General features: G+C 37.5%; 2 protein-coding genes across 3 annotated transcripts; one reads left to right on the plus strand and one right to left on the minus strand.

Moving 5' to 3' along the window:
- Nucleotides 1-12: 12 nt before the first annotated feature.
- Nucleotides 13-7,083, plus strand: LOC112573525 (dolichyl pyrophosphate Man9GlcNAc2 alpha-1,3-glucosyltransferase-like). The gene is made up of 14 exons (XM_025253989.1): nucleotides 13-204; nucleotides 616-700; nucleotides 1,041-1,130; nucleotides 2,020-2,108; nucleotides 2,388-2,470; nucleotides 2,754-2,818; nucleotides 3,072-3,254; nucleotides 3,559-3,694; nucleotides 4,240-4,325; nucleotides 4,703-4,787; nucleotides 5,099-5,169; nucleotides 5,735-5,803; nucleotides 6,118-6,244; nucleotides 6,890-7,083. Exons 1-14 carry the CDS (start codon nucleotides 117-119, stop codon nucleotides 7,052-7,054), a joined length of 1,422 nt encoding a protein of 473 aa, XP_025109774.1. The 5' UTR covers nucleotides 13-116; the 3' UTR covers nucleotides 7,055-7,083.
- A 578-nt stretch (nucleotides 7,084-7,661) lies between these two features.
- LOC112574027 (carbohydrate sulfotransferase 10-like) lies at nucleotides 7,662-13,196 on the minus strand. 2 transcript variants are annotated; one of them, XM_025254818.1, is made up of 4 exons: nucleotides 12,105-13,196; nucleotides 11,121-11,244; nucleotides 10,512-10,579; nucleotides 7,662-9,876 (listed from the first exon to the last, which is right to left on the minus strand). In XM_025254818.1, exons 2-4 carry the CDS (start codon nucleotides 11,239-11,241, stop codon nucleotides 8,782-8,784), a joined length of 1,284 nt encoding a protein of 427 aa, XP_025110603.1. In that variant the 5' UTR covers nucleotides 11,242-11,244; nucleotides 12,105-13,196; the 3' UTR covers nucleotides 7,662-8,781. The 2 variants fall into 2 exon arrangements, with proteins under 2 accessions (XP_025110603.1, XP_025110604.1); XM_025254819.1 differs by lacking the exon at nucleotides 12,105-13,196 and adding an exon at nucleotides 11,435-12,011.

Consider the following 13,196-nt stretch of genomic DNA (forward strand, 5'->3'; position numbering starts at 1 on the left):
TTTTTAGAGATTTAGACATTTTAAGGATCTGAGGGTGTACGTGGAAAGGGAAAGCTGCTAGTGTATAAATGTTCTCTTTCATTTAACTGCATGCTGTCGCATCTCTTTAATCCAGTATGAGCGAAACTTTCTATGCAAAACTCGCACTCATAGTGCTTAGCTCAATTGCTGTGCGTTGGAGCATAGCAAAGCATGATTATTCGGGTGAGACGTTTTGTACTCAGAGCCTAAGCACGCACTGACAAGACTTTTTTTAAACAGATGGTCGAAGTATAAGAAAGCCTAAAATGCAGTTTAATCCTCATTTCACAGAATACGAGTATATTATTTAATTGTTCATTTTCCTGGTGCTACAATATTGTTTCGCAGTGCGAAGCCCCAGGATGTACCAAGGCCACAAGTTCAGTTCAATAATTATCCTAATATATTTCAACAATTTTAAGTGAATGCATTCATTCATACATTAGAGAGAGTGAGTGTATGTCTGTGTGTAGCATACATTTGTGCATACTGAGCACAATGGAAAGGGATTTTTGTTCAAATGTAAATTCAGCAAGTAATAAAAATGAAGTCTCTTTAATTAAATCCGAATTTTTTAAATGCATTTATTGGCAGGGTATAACAAACCACCAATGTTTGGTGATTTTGAAGCACAGCGGCACTGGATGGAGATTACAGTAAATTTGCCTCCTCACCAGTGGTAAAAGCTGACTTTTGAATCACTTTAAAATGGTGCATCAGCAAATTTACGTTTTATTGAAATTAATGTGGCACCCATTTTATTCATTGATAAACAAAGCACAGGTGATATTGAGCATGCTTAAAACTGCTCTCTCATATGCAAGAAAGTTTCATGCTCTCTAATAAGAGCAAGTTTTATTTTAACAGTTTATGTACACATATATGCATTATTTGTATTAGTTTGCGTGGATTTTTATTTTTATTGATTTTTTAATAATATTTTTCAAACAGTAAATCTTCCATCTCTGTTTCATTTCATCTATATTTTCCATTTCTGGATCTTTCTTTCCTGATATAAGGTACACAAACACCACTGAAAATGATCTTCTTTACTGGGGCCTTGATTATCCACCCTTGACAGCTTATCACAGTTTTCTTTGTGGTCTTCTGTAAGTAAACACTTTGTGAATCACTATCAATATTGCTTGTATACGGAAAATGTCAGAGTGAAATTGAAAACTATATTTTAACTTCTTGATGTCAATCCCTCTTTATTTGTTGGGATTTTTTTTTTTTTGTTTGTTTTTATTTTGTAGAGAGAACAGAAAGACTGGGGAGAGTGGTGGGTATCTATCATCACCACCATAATTTTTGAGAATTTGCACTTATCTTTCCCTAACCCTTAGAGCATGATGAGCCACAATCATGACTTTGCCGGGGAAGCACAGGGAAGGCAATTTTCATTACTTTTACTGCGAAGTTCTAGTTTTTTTTTTGTCCCAAAAATGTATAGGTTTCTTGGTCTAATATTTACCTAAGAACAGCAATAATAAAAAAAAAAGTAAATTCACCCACTGTTGTCTTCACAGACTTTAGTGACTAGCCAGTCATTGTAATACTTATACTTTTATGTTGTGCTATGAGGATTAATAGATGTGGTGGAACAAATCTGACTTAAAAAGAGCCAACAGTGTCAGGCCCATTTGACCAGTTATTATGAAGGCTTTGTAGTCTGATGGAATTAATTGGCTGGCACTAAATTGAAATGGGGTTTAGGACTATTGACAATGTAGCAGATGAATTGAGGTCACATAATCCCCATGTCTGCCCCCTTCTTTATCAACTGCTGGCTCCATTAAGTCAAAATTTGTTCCAATTTGGTAAATGAAAGACACACATAAAACATTGAAGATTTTGTGTAGACATTAGTTTTGGCCTTTTCCATTGACTTAATTTACAACTGTTTTGAATTCTGTATGTATATGGTGTGGGTGCATGTGTTCACATGTGTGTGTTTGTGTGTGTGTGTGTGTGTGACATTAATTTTATTTTGTAAAGAGCAAAATGGATTAATCCAGATTGGGTGGCCCTGAATACCTCAAGAGGACTTCAAACTTATCATCACAAACTTTTCATGAGATACACAGGTGTGATGTCTGAATGTATTCATAAATTTTCTCATTTTCTTACCTACTGACAGATTGTACATTTTAATAGTTGTATAATTTTAAGGTAATGTAGATTTACTATATGCAGCTAAGCATTCTCATTTTTTTTTTTGCATATATCAAATATGCCAAGATTCTGCTCAAAGAAGTATATTGTTCTATCATTGTGTTAGTGAAGGTCAGAAAGATGTTATTCAACAACCATAAGCTGTACAAATTTTATTTATAAACATGGTTATGTATCTATCTATATCACAGTGCTATTCGCCGACTTGTTGACCTATATCCCTGCCTGCATCCTTGTGTTTATATCCCAGTATTCCTATTCTGAAAATGATAAGGTGAGTGAGGCATTTTAAGATAAGGAGAATTTATTTATGAATTTATCCCTGATGTGTCAATATCAATCTGGTTTATGGCTTTGAAACATAAGAATGTAGATATACAGTTAATGGCCTTATTAAACTGCTTTATTAAAAATGATTTTTTTTTTAATTTTCACTGATTTCATACAGTGTACCTACAACAAACCTCAAATTTACAGGAAGTTGAAATGAGGGAGAGCATTTTGTGATTTGGGAATAAATTGTTGTTTTATCTTCCTTTGAACATTTGATGTTTCAGCTAAAAGGCATTGTTGTCCTCCTGTTATTGCCTGGCCTGGCACTTATTGATTATGGCCACTTTCAGTATCCTTTACCATCATTTTTGTCTTTCTTGTCATTACCACAGGACATGGCAAATCTTGTGTGTGCACACACACACACACGTAGATATTCCTTTACATGCACTTTTATTCAACACTTAAAGATAAACTCATTCCACCAGTTTGCTCTTATTGTCATGCTGTCTTGCATAATATAGGATCTATAGGTTACTAGTTGAAGACATATGTATTCAGAGGTGAAAGAAATTACATTATATTCCTTCACAACCTAATAGATATAATGGAGTTAGCCTTGGCTTGACTCTGATGGCAACATGGGCACTTGGTATTAAGTGGGACCTACTGGGTGCTGTGCTTTTCTGTCTGGCACTGAACTACAAGCAGATGGAGCTGTACCATGCCTTACCTTTTTTCTGTTATCTTCTTGGGTCCTGTTTTCAGCTGGGAACTGCGAGAGGGTAAAAGATTGCATCTTATTTATGAGTGCATTTAGAAGTAAATGTTTGAAAACAATTTGTACCAAAAAGAAGTCTTGATGTGCAAATAATATAAACTACAAATATTTAAATAAGCATGGAAATCTTATAAGTTTTTAAAAGTTGGAGTCATACCATACATGATCTTTTTCTTTTGTCAGTTGATGTAACAGTGGGGTAAAAGAAGTTTGCCATTTACACACAAGGTATAAGCAGGGAGTCCCCAATTTACTATATATTTAACAGTTCACAATTTTTTTAAAGTTGCATTTTATCTGTATTTCAGAAGTATTAAATTGATGATGCTAGCCATGGTGGTCCTAATCTCTTTTGGATTTTGTTGGCTACCTTTCCTGAGCAGTATAGAAGCAGTACACAGTGTTCTTGTTAGACTTTTTCCCTTTAATAGGGGACTTTATGAGGTATGTAACGCCAGATGTTTTCACTTGCATTTTATAAGCTAATCTCACTAAAAGAAAAACCTTATTCTTCAGCTTTTAGTGTTAAATTTTTTTTTATTTCAAGATACACCTTGGTTTTTTAATGGTGGCTCTATAATTCTTTAATATAAGCATGGCTTATACTTATTTTGCAACATCTCACTTGATTTTTTCAAATTTGAAATGTTCTTTTTAAACAAGCATCTCTTATCAAGTTCTACAGTTTATGTGAACAGTTTATTTTTTATAATTTATTTGAATCCTTAAATGTTAACCATGCTGGAGCAGTTAGATGTTTTTTGACATGTGCCTCCTGAAATGAGCACATTATTCTTGAGCATTGTGGGTACTAGTTATATAATGTTACAGTTTTGATTCCTCAAAAATTAGACTACCTTTTCATGTAACAGGTAAATTTGTCAAAATGTTTATCTAGAATAAATTTTATTTAGAAACTGAAATAAACATGTTACTGGCATATGGTATAAAACTGTGTGGCATGCTTGCATTTTTTTCCTTATTTACAGGACAAAGTTGCCAATTTCTGGTGTACTTTATCTGTGCTGATCAAACTGAAAGCGATCTTAACAGTGGAAAATCTCGTCTTCCTCTGGTAATCTTGAAAACACTTGTGTTTTCATTTGAGTCTGATTTGGGAGGGGAAGGGGGAAATGGCTACTTTTTATGTTTGTTAGACTAGAAGGATGGACAATGATGATTTGCTAATAGGCAATTGTAACTGGATTTGTATGTTAATGTCATGTGAGGAGGTCAAGTCATATGCACATATAAAACCTGCATGAAGGACTTTTTTAAATAATGTATTTTGATTTATAGTGGTGACTTTGTTTTATTTCTGATCACAGTCTTCAGTGAATGTTTTTGTCAGAAAATACATCAACATACATTTTACAGAAATTCTAGGATTCTTTTTTTCAAAACTGTCAACATTATTGTTGCATGCTATTTCTTTTCCTCCATTTGTTTCAGTCTTGGCAGTACTGTTCTGCTACTGCTACCATCCTCTGTCCATCTACTAGTAAAACCCAGCATTAAAAGATTTAAGCTAGCATTGGTGAGAACATATTCATTATTTATACATTCCTGTATCTGAATTTATGAACTATTATCAGTTTTCACAAATATACTCTTGTGATCATATTTCTTTCAGCATCAAGTGAGAGACAAGATATTAAAATAGCTTTAGGACTGTTGTATATAAACTTTCTAAGCAGGTTTTAATATTGGTTTTCGATGGCTGAAGTCTGTGCTGATAAATTGACCTGAGTTGAACATTATGAAAAGGAAATGTTTAAGGATAACAAACCAGATCGTTTAACTTCAGTGCAAGACTAGGCTGCTGATCCTTATCTCTTCACTTTGCAGATCAATTCATCATTAGTCTTCTTCCTGTTTTCATTCCACGTACATGAGAAGTCTATTTTGTTAGCATTGGTGTAAGTTGCTTTTTTTGGTCTTCTGGGGGAAAAAATGATATTATATGAATTTATTAGATAAAAGCACTTGATTCCTTCAGCTTTGTGGATATATGTGTGCGTATGTGAGAGAGAGTGTGTATGCTTGTATAAATTTATATGTGAGACTGAGAGCAATACTTGTATGCAGGAGTGTTTGTGTCTGTGTGTGTTTTTATGCTTGCATGTGTCTGAGCACACATACGGTATATTATGCATGTTTATGTGCATGTGTGTGCATGTGAGAAAGACAAAAAAACCTGCTGCGTGCTACAGCTATGCTGGTACATGTAGATGTTGAAGTGGTCTAAAATTTGTCTTTGATATTGTGAGATCACAGAATACAAATTAAATCAATGAACAATTTTCTTTTAATGAGCAAGAAATCTGGACTCCAGGAGTATTCAAGGACTTAAATTCAAGTCTGCGCACTCTTTTCATGGGAAGACAAATTTTAGATCCTGTAATTATGCCTTTCTTGAGTGTTTTGCCACCTTCTTTGGACTAAGTTCTCAATATTTTTGCTCTGGATATTTTTTCTTTTCAGTCCATCCTGTCTGCAAGTTGTAGATCAACCATTAGCCATCTCGTGGTTTATTTCCATTAGTTCATTGAGGTACCTTCAAATTATTAATTTACCTACTTCTATTGAGTTCTCTTAAATTTTTTTCTACATGATTCTAGATTTCTGCATGGTACACTGAATAAAAACAAAAAGAAGAGACAACGAAAAGGAAAACAACATAGAAAAAAAATAGAAAGCTGTAAGCTCTGTAATAGCTGTTTAAAGTAGCAAAATAGTGTTGAATTGCATGAGACACCACAGTCAATTTTAAAGTTCGCTTTTATTATAACTAAGATTTTTTTAACGTGCAGTAAGTGGGCTGAAGCATTAATTTAAAAAGTAATTTTAAACTTGAAATTTTTCAGCATGCTTCCTCTGCTAGTGAAAGATGGCTTATTGATTCCGGCTATTGCTACAACAGTTTTGTCGATGGAGCTGATCAGATTGTTTTTCACACCTTTACACGGCAAACCATTTGTACTCAAACTGCTGGTGAGCATTAAATAAATCCTTGGTGCTTGACATTACCTTTGAATGTCCACATCCCAGCAACACAAAGCTCAGTGATCTTTTCTTTAAATTGGAAGAGCTGTGTAGCCAATGTCCCACATTTTGCTTGTAGTCCTTTTGTAGTTATCCTCATCTTTGTGTATCATAATTAATATTGCCTATTTTTGATTAAGTCAAAACACCTGGATAAGATCAGCTTTTCATTATTTCATCAACGACAAGAAACAGTTACAGTTGCTGTCCTCTTGTTTGAAAAATGTGGAAGATAATGCAAAAGTTATAAGATAAAAATTGCTATTCAAAGGCATAACATTAACCTAGGCATAGACAGTGGGACATAGATATAGTCATTTGTAAAAAAATAGGCTTGCCATTTTACAGTCATAATTAGTTGATTAACTTTGTCAATTTGTTCTCTCAGATAGTACAATTCTGAGAGCTTAAACATAAGATAATTCCTTTTTTTTTAGTTTGTTTTTGCTTTCTCTAAAGCTTTAATAAAACAAAATAGTGAATGAGAAAAAAAACTTTAGATTTAATTTCAAATACTTCTGTGCGTGTGGATGCTTGTGTGTGTACATGCTCATATGTGTGTGTATATATGTGTGTGCATGTGTTTTGTTACAGTATACTGCATCTTTAATTGGAAGCTGTCTGCTGGCAGTGGTGAGCCAAACGCTGACACCTCCTCCACATCTGCCTGACCTGTATACAGTGATGATCGCTGCTTACTGCTTCGCGCATTTTGCTGTTTTTCTTGTGTACTTTCACTATTTGCAGCTTACTTCTTAAACTTGGATTAAAAGAATAGCACTATGTAACCTTGAGATTTTTTATTGTTTTTTGTCTTGATAGTCTCAAAAAGTGGTGTAGAACTAAGGTAAGGTGGCATGGTCCCAGATGTCAAAACAATTAAAATTCCCTTTGTTTCTTTGTTCTGAACTTTTAATGTTACCAAAGATGTATCCTGTCGAGGGGTCATATCCAAACATGCGAAAGTCCCACCTAAAGTACTTCTGAAGGTCCAGTTTGTCTTGAAAAGGAACAAACAAAGGCATTCACTAGAGCTTCCAATTCAATGGTCTTGTGCACCTCCAAGCTCTCTGGTTTGCAGCACTGCTTGGTATCTGGCTTGAACAAACTCCTTTTCTGAAATATTTTTGCATTGTTTGCTGCTAAATGGTAGCATTGAAATTCATTTCTGATTTAACTCTTCCACATCAGTTTTGTGGATATTGGACTTTTTGATTTGCAGACAGTGAAGGGTTTTTTTTTTCTTTTTCAAACCGTTATTTTTCTGATAGTGTTACTACAGACACTGGATCTCTGCAGGGCTGCTGTCTATTACCCTTGTTGTAGATCATATATGCAGACAGCTGCAGAGGTACTGAGGAGAATACTTGTTAAATTCTAAGATGTTGCAGGGGCATAAGAAAGATCATGGGAAGGCATTAGAAAATTTTGTACATTTTTTCTTTCAGTTGGAGCCACAGACATCTTAGAACAGAAAAAACAAACATTAATAAGAAGTTCCGGAGCAGTATGCACCAGTCAAATGTAGCCTACGAATATTTTTTCTGATAAATTCAGTGCGGATTGGACAAGTGGTAGGATTTAACTGGGGTCAGACTCAACAACAAAAACAAAGCCAGCTTTGCCCACCACACTGCATAGTTTATGATCGTATGCTAGTGTTGTAGAATGAACTCGTCGTCATAATAATAATAAATGTAAAATGTGTAGAGCGCATACTTGCACTCCTAAGAAGCATGCTCTTCGCGCTTAAGAACAAGAATGAACCATGGACAACATACGAGGGACATGACAGCAAATAACATATGAGCTATAAAAGAATAACCGTATTAAACAAAAAATAAAATAAAATACAGAAAATACAACGAAGAACCAAATAACAAGAGCTGTGAGTAACATGAGTTACAAATTCATTCACCGTCATTGAAATCATCTCTCTCCTCCCTCTCTCACGTGATGGAGGAAACTGGGATACCCAGTAAAGCACATGCCACATTCAGAGAGATGCATGAGAGTCGGAGCCGAGATATGAACCTTCAGCATCCTAATCTCCCTGTCGTGGTGAGGAGCTTTAACCACTGCGCTTTCAATCTTGAGATTGTTTTGTGTAAATACCTGAGGGAGAAAGTAGCAGACCTGCAACTCACAGCAACGGATAAAAAAAAAAAGTCTGCAGCTACACACTTTTTCACTCATACGCGCAGGTTCTCTTTAAAACACTTTCTTCAGCTGCAATGTAAGCCCGATCTATATTCTAAGCAAAGCAGGTAAACATTCGTGAGTCATATTGAACCATGATTCGACGTTCCCAAAGTTAATTGGTGTCTCCTCGTCCATGTCATGTCCGTCCCGACAACCAGGTGGGCACATCTTGACTGTATAACACCACCATAGCACCGTCGCTACCGCATCATGCTGCGCCAGTGAATCAGATCATGGAAGTTTGTGGTCAGATTAATCCCGCACAAAGAAATAATTCAACTTCTTCAATCCCACACCGAGAAATAACTAAACTTTCTATCATTATTCAACGAATCTGCTGTGCTGTTTCCAAATATGTCTTCTGGGGATGGGTTGTATCCAAACAACTCAAAGTCACGCCAATACAGCTGGCGAAGCTGGTCTTTGTCGTCTGCTGACACAGACTGAAAGGCTTCCACCAGAGCCTCCCGCTTGTTGCCCTTCGCCCCACCCTGCTCTCTCGACTTGAGCACGGCCTTCCTCCCCTCCCGAATCAAGTCTGCGGCGGTGATGCTCCGCAGCTGCTCAGCAGTGAACGGGAAGTCAAATGTCTTATGAACGAGCCCCCGGATCTGCAGCTTTTTCCAGTACCTCCGTAACGCTTCCTCCAACTCCATGCAGTGCCCGTATCTTTTCCGGTCCCCGAAGTACCAGCGGGCCTGGTCCTCCATCGTAAACATCCCGTAGTCTTGATTATAGTCTACAGGGGATCGAATGGCTTTGAGCAGAAACTTGGTGTCTTCCTCCATTGTCTCCAGATGACCAATGTAGTTGTAAGGAAACCTGCAGATGTGGCAGTGGGAATGTTGTGGCAGGAAGTGACCATCTCTGTGATCACCCGACCTCTCGGCGTCGATGACATACTTGATGTATTCAGCGAAAGTGACATCATGGCCACACGCCTTACTCCTAACGGTGGCGTTTGGCCGGAATTTGCGAATGATATGTTTTCCAAAGTTTCTCCAAAATTCGATGTTTGGCGAGAATAGCTTGTCCACATACGCTGACACGTGCCGCCCGTAAGGTTCCCGGACAAATATAAACCTGATGTCAGCATCTAAATTGGAAAAAAGGCTCACCAGGTCCAACGGATATACCATGAAATAGCCTACTGTGTTGACCTGCACGCCCTTGCGCTGAATCTCGTCGAAGATGCCCCTCCATGTGATGCTAGCTGTCTTTTCAATGGGACAATACAGCGCAGTTCCGTTGATGGTTAAATAATCTCCCCTGTCAAACGTTGGTTGTCCTTTCTTTTGTAGGACGTGATTCGCACAGCCATCATCCATGATGAGCTTCCTTTCCAAAAACCTTTCTTGTATCATCTTTGTGTCAAAACTCTGAAATGAAACATTTTAACTCGCCATATTAATTCTACTTCTATCACGTTACTATAAAAACTGGTCAACAACAAAAACAACAGCACCAACAACAAAAGTCCTTCAAAATGAATCATTTTATATATAGATGTCTGCAAAACTGTAAAAACTATACATGACCAGTTCACCCTTCCCCTACACTCCAAATATAGCTTGGTTATCGTAAAATAGCCAATAATTCCAGGAGATAATAAGATGATTAAGACTAATAAAGATTTTTAAGACAGAAAGCTGCTGAGGTCTACCGTGAGGATTAGGGTTACCATGAGGGTGTCCTTTGCTTTACACTTCACAGTGATCCGAAGAGATAAACAATTCTCGCGTCATCAAGAGAACTCACGTGAAATGCTTCAGCACGTGTTTAGAATATGTGCCTGCACAACTGCCGCAACACGTCCTAACTTGTTTTCTACAAAATTCAATACCTCCTGCTAAAAGACAAAAATATTGCCAAACAACATTTGATTCTTGGATAATTATCCAGGCAAATGAAAGTCTTTGATCGATCTTTGGAAGACACGCAGGTGGCTGTGTTATTCTTGTGCACTTCTCTCTGCATGATTCTCTACTTCCAATACATTAACAAATATACATACCTTCGTCTCGGGCTTTTCATCTTTTGGAGACTTGGCAGAACAACTTATGACGATGCAGCCGCGAAAAACTGAGACATTAACAAGAATTGTCGGTGAGCTGAGTGACAGCAAATTTATATTTAAAAAAACAAAAAAAAAAACTCATAGACCACTAATCGTTTTGTTTCAGAAACAGATGAAAACGTGTGTATAGAGAAGGATGGAAAGAAGAAGAATAAGTAACTGCAGATGATTCAGGGGAGGCATGAGTGGGTGGAGAGACTAAAGGATGACTAAGGGCGCAAAGTGGAGTGTGTGTGTGTGTGGGGGGGGATCTGTTCACCTGCAACACACGGCACTTGGAAGCGGTCAGTTATACGCAACAGGGGTGGAATGATGTGTGTACTTACAACTCACACAGCAGGGTGAAGTGGGAAGATGTGTGTACTAACAACTCGCACGTGACAACAGGGTGGATTAGGAAGATGTGTACAAACAGCTCACACATTGGGGTGAAGTGGGAAGATGTGTGTACTAACAACTCACACATTAGGGTGAAGTGGGAAGATGTGTGTACTAACAACTCACACAACAGGGTGGAGTGTGAAGATGTGTGTGCTAGCAACTTACACGTGACACCAAGGCCAGCCTTGATTTGAATCAGTGTCAAGATCAGGGCCAGAAAGCCAGCAACGAAGCAAAGGAAACTTTTACGGCTGTGTAAAACAACCTTCAGTGGCAGCTTGCACATCTCCTGAGGAAAAAAAATTAATTTGTCACAAAGAGCGATTGTTGTAAAGTATTTCTGTGTTTCTTCATTCCGTCATTCATAATACTGCATGATTTCATCAATGCAATTCATCCTCTACGGCTTTCTCTTCTTGTCTTCTTATTTTATTTATTGTCCAGTCATTGCGTTAAATTTGAAATCAGTTATACCATACCTTATTCCCCTTTTATCCTTTTAGTAAATATATGTTTCGTTGATATTGTCAGTCCTAAAACCTCGTTGTCACCCTCGAGATGTCAAGCAGACATCAAACATTTAGTATTGGTTTCCTTCTCCATCTCTGTCGTAGCCATTTTGTTTGTTGTAGACATGGGAGCATCCGCCTTACGAATTCTGTTATTCTTCTTCTTTGCTGTGCGTCCGCCAACGCACGCTCCATCAATCGCAAAGACAGTTGCGGTATTTAGATTATATAGCGACTGCCGCAATACAGCATCGCTTGATGATGGAATGCCCTTTCACTTTTTCACAAACCCGATAGTGTACACCTTCTCTTGCTGGGAATCAGTTGTACACATCCTCTCTAACACAATTTAAGTGCAGGTGGGCGAAAACGCCGTACGTGTCTTGTCTCGCCTCTTAAATTCTCGTCTTTCATTTGCACCCTCGCGCAATCGCGACACCGACCACGTTCAGACCTTCTGGGAAAAATACTACAGTCATGATCGAGTAACAGTCAAAGGAAACGACATAATAATATATTACCTACCTGTGCGCGTTCTTTCAGTATGTCCCTGATGCTGGCTGCGTCTGTCACGAACAGAAAAATCAATCTCGCTGCTTGTCACCAGTTTCTTTCAAAAACGTGTGGATGGTACACTTACCTTTCTTTCAGCAGTCTTTAGAGAGTGGATATTTTCATCCGTTTTGAGTTTAGACTTGCATGAAACAGATTCCGCTGAATGTGAATGAGTGTGGCCTTTACCCAGGGTTCAAAGACGACATCAGACGGCAGCAGCCGCCGGTCTATGGGCCACACCCGCGGTGTTCGCCGCACTCACTAGTGCAGCACTGTGTATACATCCCCGCGCTTTGATTTTTGTCGTTAGGATAAAGCGGATTGTGATATAATGGTAGTGTAAGTAAACATGACATGGATCAAGATATAATGCTCGTGCTTTAATTTATTGTGATTTAAATTGTTATAGAAATAACGTTCAAACATTGCATTTTTGTCTGCCAGGCTACATATATGTATGTATGGATCTGTTGCTTTTACCAGGGGCCGTATAAAGCCAAGGTATAAGTCGTGGGGCAAAGTGAAGAATTCAAAGATAAATCGATCTCTTAATTGTTCCCAAAGTTACAAATTAAGAAGTGTCCAGACCCCTAAAATATGTTTTATCATTGCAGCCGGCGGCAAAGGTGTATGTAGTCAAGAAATATTTTGTGTATGTAAAGCACTTTGAGCCTGCCTTTGATGGTGTTGTAAAATGCTATATATAAATTCTCTATATTATTATTATAGTGTCCATGGTATTTCGACACTGCATGCTCTATAACTTTGAAACAAGATATACTTTTCCCTGAGGTTCCCAGTTAATTGCTCTTGGTAAGTGACTTTCTCTTCATAACTATATACGGTCCCTGCATGGACGTGTACATGTATTTCGTAGTCCCTGTAGATCGAGTGAGTTCTATAAATCGCGATTTTCTTCAATACCTATTAAGATATAATTAAATTGGTTTGAGGGACCCCACCGGGGTGCTCCAATTAAGTTCCAAGAGTGCCAATCACACTTTTATATTTTGCTTTAAAGAAAAGCCCGAGACCTAAGAAAAAAAAAACAGCTTTCCCTTTTACTACATTTCGCGTAAAAGTTTTTTTTTTACTATTTTATTTTTAGTTTATTATGTTAATTTTGGAAAAGCTAAACAGGCTTTCACATCGTTTCTGAGTGAGAGCCTGGCATTTG

The sequence above is a fragment of the Pomacea canaliculata genome, linkage group LG10, assembly GCF_003073045.1.
Source record: "Pomacea canaliculata isolate SZHN2017 linkage group LG10, ASM307304v1, whole genome shotgun sequence".
In the NCBI taxonomy this organism is placed as follows: domain Eukaryota; kingdom Metazoa; phylum Mollusca; class Gastropoda; order Architaenioglossa; family Ampullariidae; genus Pomacea; species Pomacea canaliculata.

What these genes read in the sequence shown, in the direction of transcription:
- LOC112573525 (XM_025253989.1), top strand. Translation starts at nt 117, where the DNA reads ATGAGCGAAACTTTCTATGCAAAACTCGCACTCATAGTGCTTAGCTCA. An exon ending in AAAGATTTAAGCTAGCATTG is followed by an intron (nt 4,788 to 5,098) that starts GTGAGAACATAT and finishes TTCACTTTGCAG; the next exon opens with ATCAATTCATCATTAGTCTT. An exon ending in ATTTCCATTAGTTCATTGAG is followed by an intron (nt 5,804 to 6,117) that starts GTACCTTCAAAT and finishes GAAATTTTTCAG; the next exon opens with CATGCTTCCTCTGCTAGTGA.
- LOC112574027 (XM_025254818.1), bottom strand. Translation starts at nt 11,241, where the DNA reads ATGTGCAAGCTGCCACTGAAGGTTGTTTTACACAGCCGTAAAAGTTTC. An exon ending in GGCTGGCCTTGGTGTCACGT is followed by an intron (nt 10,580 to 11,120) that starts GTAAGTTGCTAG and finishes TTAATGTCTCAG; the next exon opens with TTTTTCGCGGCTGCATCGTC. An exon ending in ATGAAAAGCCCGAGACGAAG is followed by an intron (nt 9,877 to 10,511) that starts GTATGTATATTT and finishes GTTTCATTTCAG; the next exon opens with AGTTTTGACACAAAGATGAT.